A 10,731-nucleotide genomic window follows, 5' to 3' on the forward strand; every position below is an offset into this window, starting at 1 on the left:
GAGCCCATGTATCCGGTTCGGGCTGGGCCCGGCCGGGCCCCATGGGCGAAAGCCTGGCCACCAGGCGCTCGCTCACGGGCCCCAACCCCAGGCCTGGCTCCAGGGTAGGACCCCGATAACCGTCCGGGCCGGGTACTCTGACTCTTTGAATTTACATCCATGAAAGATCCTTTGAACCGCTCTTTGTCTCAACCTTCACCTAAGACCAATTTGTCATGGGAGACCCTACCAGGGGCACAAAGTGCCCCAGACAACATAGCTCCTAGGATCATTAGGATACTCAAACTCCTCCACCATGATAAAGCCTGGTTTATGCTTCTCCGTCAGCTCCACAAGGGACAGACACGCACGGATTGACGGAAGCGTTTTGCACTCATACTTCTCCATCTCCTGGAGAGTGTTGCAAAGCAATTGCCCGGCAGGACAACAGAGGGCGTAACGCTGTTCTGTGGTATCCTGTCATGTATCGGTCCAAGATAGTGTGTTTATATTGTGTTTTTTGTGTATATAAGAGACTTTTAACAGGGACATATTTGTCTCTCATTCTCCCACCTCTCCATGCACTCCACACCTCTAAACCCACGTTTCCTGTCATTTCCGTCCACAAATAAAATGCTTGCTGCGCATCTTTTCGCTCCTACAGTCACGGGGGAATTAAACGTTCATATTTTTAGAGTTTTTTCGCGAGGTATTCTTCAAGCTTCTCCGTGTCTGCCACTAGTTATCCTCGGCTCTCTTTGCAATGGCAGTGCTGTAAACAACAGCGGCATCCTGACCAATCACAAGCTTGCGTAATCCGTCTCGTTCGACGGATGTTTAAAAAAGTGGGCTCGACTCCCTACGCAAGGACGGATAATGGCGTTGCGTGTCTCCGCACTGACGCAGACGGAGAAGCATAAATCAGGCTTAAGGTGACGGTTCAAGGAGGAGGTTAGCTAAAACTAGACAAACTAATACACATAAAGAGATTGATAAATGTTATTGTTCACTGTCTGACCAAATGTGTCAATGTCTAGATGGAAGAAGAAAATGTTAACTCTAATTTCAATGCCCCCCTTTAAAATTGAAGATATTAACTAGTTTCTAAGGTATTGATCAAAGTCCATTATAATGTTTGCCCTAATGTCAAGAAAGTAAAATGGTGTTTTCAGTACTGTTATTGATGAAATGAGGAAAAATATATGGAATATCAATGCGGAAAAATTTCATAACATTTTTAAATGAGATCACTTTGCATTTAAAACATTATTTTTTAATAAACCAATTCTTAATTTTTACTTTCAAACCAGCACCAATATTTAACTATTAATCAGTATCAATTGATCAATATTAGTATTTAACTGTTAAAATGTTTTTGACGTGTGTTTTTGCTTTGCCACAGAGCAGCATGGCTCATCATTATCCATTCTACCCACATGCCTAAACGTTTGACACCACAATCACTGTTTATCAGCTCACCAAGCACATGAGCTGCCATAATGACACTAATTGCCCTAGAGTTTGCTTTTTCTCAGAGTAAGAGCTGTGTACAGCAGAGGGCTTTGACAGCCATCTGTCTTCAATTCTTAAGCTGCCTTAAATACTCCAAAACCTACAAAAGAGCAGTGATGCACCTTAATATGGACCAACTAAGAAGGATGCTTAAACTCAGATGGCCCACATCAGCCAATTAGAAGTCTTGCACGAAAAAAATCCATCTGACATTTTAGCGCTGGTGCTATCGAGCTTTGTTTAATTGAGCTAGCAAACACTGTCAGCCCATTCAAATATTTGATTTAGTGTGTGGACCACATATAATTTAATTATGCAACCTAAATCGTTACATTAAAGGAAAAGATGGTTTAATTTAACAGTCTGTACAACCTGGTACACGGCTCAGTTCATTTCAATTAACTTTCACTCCTATAGACGGCATGACAAAAAGGCAACATTGGGTGTAAATAATCCATATGTGTCACGATCCTGCCATGTCCTGACCTCCATGCTTCCACCATCCACCTCATCAGCCTTCATGCATCACACTTGGACCACTCAGTCTGCTCCTCAAAGCCGCTTCGTCTCTGAACAAAACAAAGCTCTGCCTGGTTCCGACCCACGTCTGTCCTAGACTCTGCCTTTACCTGAACTCCACTCCGGTAACATCTCCTTAGCTTCAGACTAATAAAGATTGTTTACTACCACCTACTGTGCCCTGGTGTCCTTACGGTCCTCTGCCAAGTTCACGACAATATTACTGTAATGAACCCCAGAAAACTCCGCCCACACAGTTACGAACCAGTAAAGTGTGTTATGAAAATTAGGATGGACATTAAGATAATTAAGGGACCTGACATCTGGCAGGCCCCTTATTGTCCTACACTGGAGGATTTGTTATCTTCATTTTTATTCTTTCGCAGACCTTAATGCGGCTCAAACAGCAGCATGCACCCCCACAAATTTTACATCAAAACGAATGGATTGGCCGTGGGAGGAGTGCTATTACTTTTCTAAGCGTTAGAATTTACCGTGATGAAATTATTATCAAAAATATTTTAAAAAACTTCTCATTCTGGGTGTATTCAGTCTGTGTGTGTTTATTAATCCTTTATAACTCTGCTGTTTGAGCTGTAACGTGCACCCCCCCACAAATGTTACATCATATTGACCGGCTCGGCCACAGGAAGTGTGTTTGTCACACCTGTCCTGTCTCCCCACTCTGTTCAGTCCTGTGTCTTCCCCTGCAATTGGATCCTCACCTCCGCTCACCACACCCGCACATCGTGACAGAATGAACCGACCTCCTGAAGGATCCAGCGGGGAAGTCCTGCCCTGGGACGGTCTGCTCCCAGGGCTCACCAGCTTCAGCTCCGCACCATCCCCTCCACCACCGCCTCACTGCAGACGCTGCCGTCGGACCTCGTCCTCGGCAATCCCCCCCCCACCCCCACCCTCCCGGAACCAGATGGGAGGTTAGGCTGGGAGCCGCAGCTGGACTGCTCTGGCTTTGTGGGCACCAGACTGGCAGTGTGCTCCCCTGGAGGTGGTCCCCGGCACTGGGAGGAAACCCAGGCCCCGCCGTCACCTCCAGCCCAAGAGCTGCGTCCCCGGCGGCTCAGCTTCAAGCCAAGTCAGCGCCACATCCAGTGCTTCAGGTACAGTTGTCAGCGCCTCCAGTCAGACGCAGGTCCCCCAGACTCCGGCCTCGCCTCCTGTGCTCCAGACGCAGGCCCCCTAGTCTCCGTCTTGGCCTGCGTTGGGCATCCGGTGCCACCCTTTGGGGGTTGGGGGGCGGTACACGCACACCTGTCCTGTCTCCCACTCTGTTCAGTCCTGTGTCTCCTGATTACTCCCACCTGCCTCTCATTTTCCAATCACACAAGCTCCCAGCTCCTCACGTATTTAAACCCTCTCAGTTCTGTGTGTCTTGTGGGTTCATTGTTTCATTGTCCTAAGTGTTCCTTCTTAAATCCTCGTTTTAAATGTTCCTGTCCGCCTGCCTCCCTGCTTCTTCCCCTGCAATTGGATCCTCACCTCCGCTCACCACACCCGCACGTCGTGACAGTGTTCATTCCAAAGTCACCCGAATATCATGATTTTAGGTTGCCTATCCAACGTCACCCCATTTTGGGGTGATCACCCCCAACGTCACCCCAACATCATGATTTTGGGTCTCTATAACACATGGCCACTATCTTGTGACAATGAGCAGGTCCTTTTTAAAATATATTTTCAGGAATTTTATAGTTAACAATTATTTAATTTTCAACAACACTAAACTCATTGTTTAAAATCAACTGATTGGCCATTTGTCTAAATAATAGGAGAACTGGTAGACTACCCATCACTTTGTTAGAATTAATAATAGGCAAAGTCAATCTTTTTTTTTTTAGATATGCAAAACCATCCAGGTCACTATGGTGTATGTTAATCATTGTAAAGGTTGAAAATAAGTAACTTTGTAAACAAATATTTATAAGCAAGCATTATGTGCCGGATGTATTGATATCTTTCAGCTTTGTGCTTCATTTGAGAATATAGAGACGTATTGTAGGCGTGATGGATGAACTGATATCTCCTGAAATGTTTTGCCAACATAGAGGTGAAATTACCATTGAATAGGCTTGTTTTGTATTTTAAGACAGCGGTGAAATGAAAGAAGCACAGTACCTCTTGATGCAGGAGGTTAATGTGTGTCTCTGCTCAGCTGTCAAATGTAATTGAAGGGAACAGCTTAAGAAAATGAGGTGGCAGGGATGAGGTCTTTAATTAGAGCAGGATCATGGGCAGAAATGAATTAGAATCACCACTCTCATTACCCACAGCAAAACTGGAGCAGCAAAAACTTCAATTTATATGTGAGACATTGTTCCTGTGTAGACAGAACGTTTAAGGGGGGCTTTGGTTCTGAGTTTTCTGACTGAATCAGGATAAATGAGGGACCTCATGGTTGTGCAGGTAATGAAATGCATTTTTCCATTTATTAGGGGGCTTCTTGTCTCCCATAAACTCAGAGCTATCATTATTTCCAAATAAGGCTCTGCATGTGGAGTGCTTAATTTAGCTTAGCTGGAAAAACAAGGTAGAACACATGCGCCATCTTGTGGTACGGTTGTTTACAATCCAAATAATTGTGGGATCAAATATTTTACTGAAGCTTTGATGATTACTTTGTAACGCATTCACTAAATCTGCCACTGATTAGCAGAATAGCTGGTCAAACAACAAACACGCCTTACTTAAGCAGTAATACAAATGGTAATCATGTTCATTTTTCAAAAATAACAAGAAAATGTAATTAAATGATAAATGACCCGCACTTGTATAGCGCCTCTCAGAGTAAGGACTCCAAAGCGCTTTCCACTACAGTGTATCATTCATCCATTCACACACACATTCATACACTGATGGTGATGAGCTACGATGTAGCCACAGCTGCCCTGGGGCGCACTGATAGAGGCGAGGCTGCCGAGCACAGGCGCCACTGGTCCCTCGGACCACCACCAGCAGGCAACGTGGGTTAAGTGTCTTGCCCAAGGACACAACAGCAGAATTCTCTGTCCGGAGCCGGGATCGAACCTGCAACCTTCCGATTACTGGACAACCCGCTCAACCTGTTGAGCTACTGCTGCCCCCCTAATTAACTCATAATTATTAATTCATTTTAGTTATTTTTTAGACTTGTAAACACTTTTCTTTAAAATGGAATATTTGTTTTTATCATGTACTAAAATGTGCTATAATTAAAAGGCACTGCCTTTATTTCCTCCAATCTAGACTGCTGTAATGCACTTTTCACGTGTTTTAAAGGTGTGGAGAACTGAAAAACATTTTAATGCTTATTTCTGATTATAAAGTTAAAGTCCCATTAGTCATCACACACTTGTAAAATTACATCTCTGCGTTTGTCCCATCCCGTGGGGAGTGGTGAGCTACAGGAGCGGCTGTACTCGGGAACCATTTGGTGGTTTACTCCCCCCCCCCTCAGTTCAACCCCTTAAAGCTGAGTGTCAAGCAGGGAGACGTTGGGGGCCGTTTTTAAAGAGCAAATTGCAAATTAGAGACTCCCATAAACCAATGTTTAGAGAAAGATAATATAAACTAGTTTTAAAGATTTCTTTACACATACATAAATTATTTAGGCGTTTAGAGTCATTTTTGTCAGAAATTATTAATTTATTTTTTTATTTTTTGCCAAACCGAACGACGTCACCTGAAGGAGTCCTGTTAGCTTAATCCAGAGAAAAATATGGATTCTAATGCCGGTTCTGACACAGAATAAACTTTAAATGTTTATAATTCAACTTATGATGGACCAGAACCATAAAGTTATGTGTTTGCTGCACGCCCCAGAGAGCAGAGACAAACCAGAGGGAGAAATGATCGGCCAAAGCAGAGATTGTGCAACGGGGGAGCAGCAGGTGAGTTAACGATGCTAGCTTAAACTCGTGTGCTAACATCACAAAATTGTACAGATTACTATCATGTACCAGACAGTTAAAATAGTATTGGTCAGTTAAAATAAAATGAACACTTGACAATAATAATAATACTACAAATGACAATAATAATAATAATAATAATAATAATAATAATAATAGTAATAGTAATAATAATAACAATGGCCAACAGACCAGACATAATCATCAAAAACAAAGAAGAGAAGACCTGCCTCATGATTGATATGACCATCCCATCTGAAAAAAATGTCACCACCAAGGAGCTTGAAAAGCTATCGAAGTACAAGGACCTGGAAATAGAAGTCACAAGAATGTGGGGGATGAAGACAACAGCAATACCCGTCGTAGTGGGTGCACTTGGCCTCATCAAGAAGGGACTGGAAAAGAGAACAAAACAGATTCCTGGATACCCAACTGTCCAAGAAATCCAGAAGATTGTACTTCTCAGAAGTGCCCACATCATCAGAAGGACGCTTTCCATAAACTAACCCTGAAACTGCCTTAGAAGCATGGATTGATTCTGGCACTTCAGTGAAAGCATACAAATATACAAAAAAATACAACAACAATAATAATAATAATAATAATAATAATAATAATAATTTGCATTTAATTTATAGGCACCTTTCAAAACCCAAGGTCACCTCACAAAACATGATAAAACTTACAAATAAATAAGAATAAGATAATTTAAACTATACTATCAATTCCATAGTGGAGAGTTTGTTGACTAGACAGTGTAAGCCAGTTTGAACAGGTGAGTTTTGAGCTTGGATTTGAATGAGAGGAGGGAGTCTGTGTTTTGGATGTCAGGAGGAAGTGAGTTCCAGAGCCGAGGAGCAGAGCGACTGAAAGCTCTGTTTCCACGGTGGTGAGACGAGCAGGAGGAACCACAAGGGGAATGGCAGAGGAAGACCTGAGGGAGCGAGATGGGACAGCAACATGGATGAGATCAGAGAGCTAAGGAGGGGAGAGACAGTGGATACATTTGTAGGTGAGAAGCAGGATTTTGAAGAAGATTCTGTGTTCAGTAGGTAGCCAGTGGAGACGCTGAAGGACAGGGCTGATGTGATCTCTGGAGGGGGTACGAGTGATTACCTGTGCAGCAGCACTTTGGAGAAGTCGGAGACAATGAAGGAATTTATGGGGAAGACCAAAACAGAGAGAGTTACCGTAATCAGTCCAAGAAGTGACTAGGCTGTGTATGAGGATGGCTGGAGCATGAGTGAGAGAGGGGCGGAGTCAGCTGATGTTGCAGAAATAAAAGTAGGCTGAGCGAATGATGCTGTTGATGTGGGCTTTGAATGATAGAGTGCTGTCAAGGATAATAAACTAATGAGTGTCTGTCAGCTGTCTCACACTCGTTAATATTCGTTCACGTAACGTAGTTTAGCGCTTAAAGAAAAGGAGAAAGGGAAGCATGTGATCCGGTTCTGGAGTTCATAAGAGCTTCTGCAAGCTGGATCCAACCCAGAAACCAGCAAGCCAGTCAAGCTGGTATTTTTTAAAGCTGCACATGATCCTCTCCTAGAGGTCTGCGGCGGTTCTGATCTGGTTCCAACCCAGAAACCAGCTCAACTGGCCTGCTGAGCTGAGAGAGACGCCTGTCGTTCGATTCTAGAGCTCATGTCATTGCATGCGGCAAGATGGTGCCAGCGTGTTCGGCAAGCCGTCTGCTGATCTCTATTTTATTTGTTTTTTCGCTGTTCCTATGTTATGTGGTTAATGTTGAGACTGCTATCCTGACTTATGACCGTGCCAACCTCCTGGATCTTCGTTCGCCTTGGCTCCCTGGCCAGGATTGCCACCACTACCATCGCGAGACCCTGCAAACGCTGCGCTCCACTATTCCAGCCTCTCTGTGGAGAGTCCCCGGCCCGTTGTGGTTCAGAATGCGGCGCCGTCGGCGCGGGAAGCATGGCGGCTACCTGGTCCGTGTGCGAGCTGAACTGGCATGCTCCTCTGGGTTCATGCAGTCTCAAATGGGTGTGCCGGCTCGATGCCGCTCTGTGAGGCGTTACCTGGATTCTGTGGACCGGCGGCTCTTCTCCGCTCGCGGCTCTGCCTTTGGCCTCTGTGCTGCGTCCTCGTCTCACCCTGCTCCGTCTCCCTGCTGGTGCCACCGTGGCGTGGATTTCTCAAACCTTCGGGATCTGAAGCACATCTCTTCTCATACACCCAGGTTGGGTTCGACCCCGCCGTACAGGTTTGCCCTGATGAACACTCGCTCTCTTGGATATAAATCGTTCATTATTAAGGATTATTTTATTGACAATAATCTGGATTTCCTTCTCATAACGGAATCTTGGATTGCTCCTGATGATTTAGCCACTATTACTGAAACTTTACCTGCTGACTGCGCATATTTTAACAGTCCAAGAACAACTGGTCATGGTGGTGGTGGTCTTTTGACCATCTTAAAACGGACTATTGCTTGTAAACCCGTTCCTTCCCTGATTTTACTAGCTTTGAGTTAACTGCCTTTGAACTGTGTTCTTCACCTCCCGTTCTCTGTGCCTTGCTGTACCGTCCTCCCAAATACAGCAAAGACTTTATAACCCAGTTTTCTGTTATTTTATCTGATATTTGTTCACACTATGACCATGCTCTTATCTTAGGTGATTTTAATATTCGTGTTTGCTGCCCTGAGAAGCCTCTTGTGGGAGAATTTTTAGATGTTATTGACTCTTTTGGCCTGGCCCAGTTGGTTAATATGCCAACACATGAACGCTCTCACATCTTGGACTTGGTTCTCACTCATGGCTTGAAGATCACTGACCTGTTTGTTGATGCTGTCCATATTTCCGATCATTTTCCGGTTTTGTTTCGCCTTCATAGATCCAATGCCTCTTTAATTAATGTAATGCCTGCTCGCAGAGCCCGATCTTTTACTCCATCTACTGCAACAGAATTCTGTACTTTGTTCACTGATCTTGTTTCCACTTTGCCGGTGTTTTCCAGCACTGATGATTTGTTGCACTTTTTTCAGTCTTCCTGCCTTACTGTGTTAGATCAGATAGCCCCTATGAGAACTAGACACTCTAAAGTTCGGTCGGATCCCTGGATCAATACAACTACCAGGCGTGAGTGCAGAAGAGCCGAGCGTAGATGGAAAAAGGATAAGCAGTCCCTGTCGACTGGCTAGAATTACCCATTCATCAACAAGAGTTGTTGCTACCAGCCGTTTCCCGAAGTAGGGGGAGGGGCTTAAGATCAAATACGTTTTCCGCCTCTAGATGGTGCCCTCTGATAAAAAGCTCTGTATATCTACTTTAAGTTAAATAGATACCATGCAAAAATGTTTTTATTTGAGCAACTACAGCACATGCTACCCTTATAAGGGATCAAAAATGAATGTGTGTCTTTTGCAGGTGACGTGTTGGTTTCAGATGGTGGTGGGTACGTGGATCTAGACTTAGGGAACTGTGAGCATTTCCTGGACATCTGTCTTATCAGAGTCAATAATCACACTACTGGGACGACCTACCTGTCAGTTATCCAAGAGGAAAGGAGAGGAGACTACCTCAGCAGAACTGTGCAAGGTTAGAAACATAGCTGCATCCTGAGTTATCACCATGCATATTCAGAAAAATGTGTCAAAACTTCAACAGTCTTATTCATTTTTGGTTAGTAGCTTTTTTAATGTAATGTTGTAAATTAATCCTATATTTATATATTTATTTTCCGTCTTTTATTGGATTGCTTGTAGGCTTTCTCAGTGGTGCCCCACATTACAAATGCAATTGAGTAATGGGTAAGGTCGCAGGCAAGAGGACCAATAGATGATGCTTGTGTGGAGCCTGAAGTGTGTGTTATAGAGGTGAGAACGTCGACATTCATGCTAATATTTAAGATGAATTTTGCATTTAGGGTGAAACTCAACCCCGTTGTGCCAGAAGCCAAATTCTCCCATTTATGCTCCCTTGGGTCATTCTTACATGATTTTGTGACCAAGATGCTTAATTTTTGTGAGTTAGAAAAACTGCAGGTTATGAAACTGCACATACTGTCTAAGTTAACAGCAGCATTTAATCAAACCCGCCTAGCAGCATAAACGGGTGTTTCAGTTATAACTTTTGAGAGACTTAAATAAAATCTGATGATATAATTTTGGATTTGTCAGGAGAGTCTGTTAACCAAGCCACTTCTTTCAAACTGGCTCTGTTTGTTGCCGAGTAAAGGAATATAAAAAGCAGCACATAAACTTTTGATTTAGACTGAAAACTGTAAATTTTTCCGCCATAAATCAGCAGTTTGTTTATGGGTTATGCTGTAAAACTTGCAGCAAAAAAGCATTAGATTCTCATAAATGAAGTAGGATTATTATCTTGCCTCAGGCAGTCCTCTTTGTAGAGCATAGTTCAAACCTTTTCTGACAGGATTATGGTTCCAGTGCTCCTGACAGCGCATTGTTCCTTCCAAGTCTGTCAGAGGATGTTAGTGCAGGGAATCTACTACCCAAGGATTCATGCCTCAATATCTGTGGTCTCAGCAGTTGTTTTGTGTCAACAGCTGGGAGGCGACATTGAGAGCTTGCCTTTAGTCGAGGCCTTCAGGCAAATCCAGTTTGAGGTGAAACCCTCTGCAACAACAACAACCATGTCAGCTTGATACCACAGGTTGTAAACACAAGCTGCATGTGATCTTCTCCTGGTTCTCTGGGGAAATGAGCAGTTGCAGGATCTTAGCTGTAGCTTGTGTGGATTTATTTGCTGGATTTAGCCCCAATGTTCCAGAGCTCAGAACCTAACCCGGACCCTAGGATTGACTCCAGAATTTGGTGAATTCTCAACAT

The 10,731-nt window shown here is 43.8% G+C and overlaps 1 protein-coding gene across 1 annotated transcript; it reads left to right on the forward strand.

The window, feature by feature from the left end:
- Positions 1 to 6,802: 6,802 nt before the first annotated feature.
- Positions 6,803 to 9,832, forward strand: LOC139069876 (CTP synthase 1-like). The gene is made up of 3 exons (XM_070551084.1): positions 6,803 to 6,930; positions 9,308 to 9,478; positions 9,646 to 9,832. Exons 1-3 carry the CDS (start codon positions 6,879 to 6,881, stop codon positions 9,681 to 9,683), a joined length of 261 nt encoding a protein of 86 aa, XP_070407185.1. The 5' UTR covers positions 6,803 to 6,878; the 3' UTR covers positions 9,684 to 9,832.
- The last annotated feature ends 899 nt before the right edge of the window (positions 9,833 to 10,731 follow it).

Source organism: Nothobranchius furzeri, chromosome 5 (genome assembly GCF_043380555.1).
Source record: "Nothobranchius furzeri strain GRZ-AD chromosome 5, NfurGRZ-RIMD1, whole genome shotgun sequence".
Taxonomy (NCBI): Eukaryota; Metazoa; Chordata; class Actinopteri; order Cyprinodontiformes; family Nothobranchiidae; genus Nothobranchius; species Nothobranchius furzeri.

Excerpts from the sequence above, each read along its gene's own strand:
- LOC139069876 (XM_070551084.1), top strand. The coding sequence starts at position 6,879 with ATGGATGAGATCAGAGAGCTAAGGAGGGGAGAGACAGTGGATACATTT. Across the intron at positions 6,931-9,307 it reads GACAGTGGATACATTTGTAG|GTGACGTGTTGGTTTCAGAT; the intron begins GTGAGAAGCAGG and ends TGTCTTTTGCAG. Across the intron at positions 9,479-9,645 it reads CCTCAGCAGAACTGTGCAAG|GCTTTCTCAGTGGTGCCCCA; the intron begins GTTAGAAACATA and ends GATTGCTTGTAG.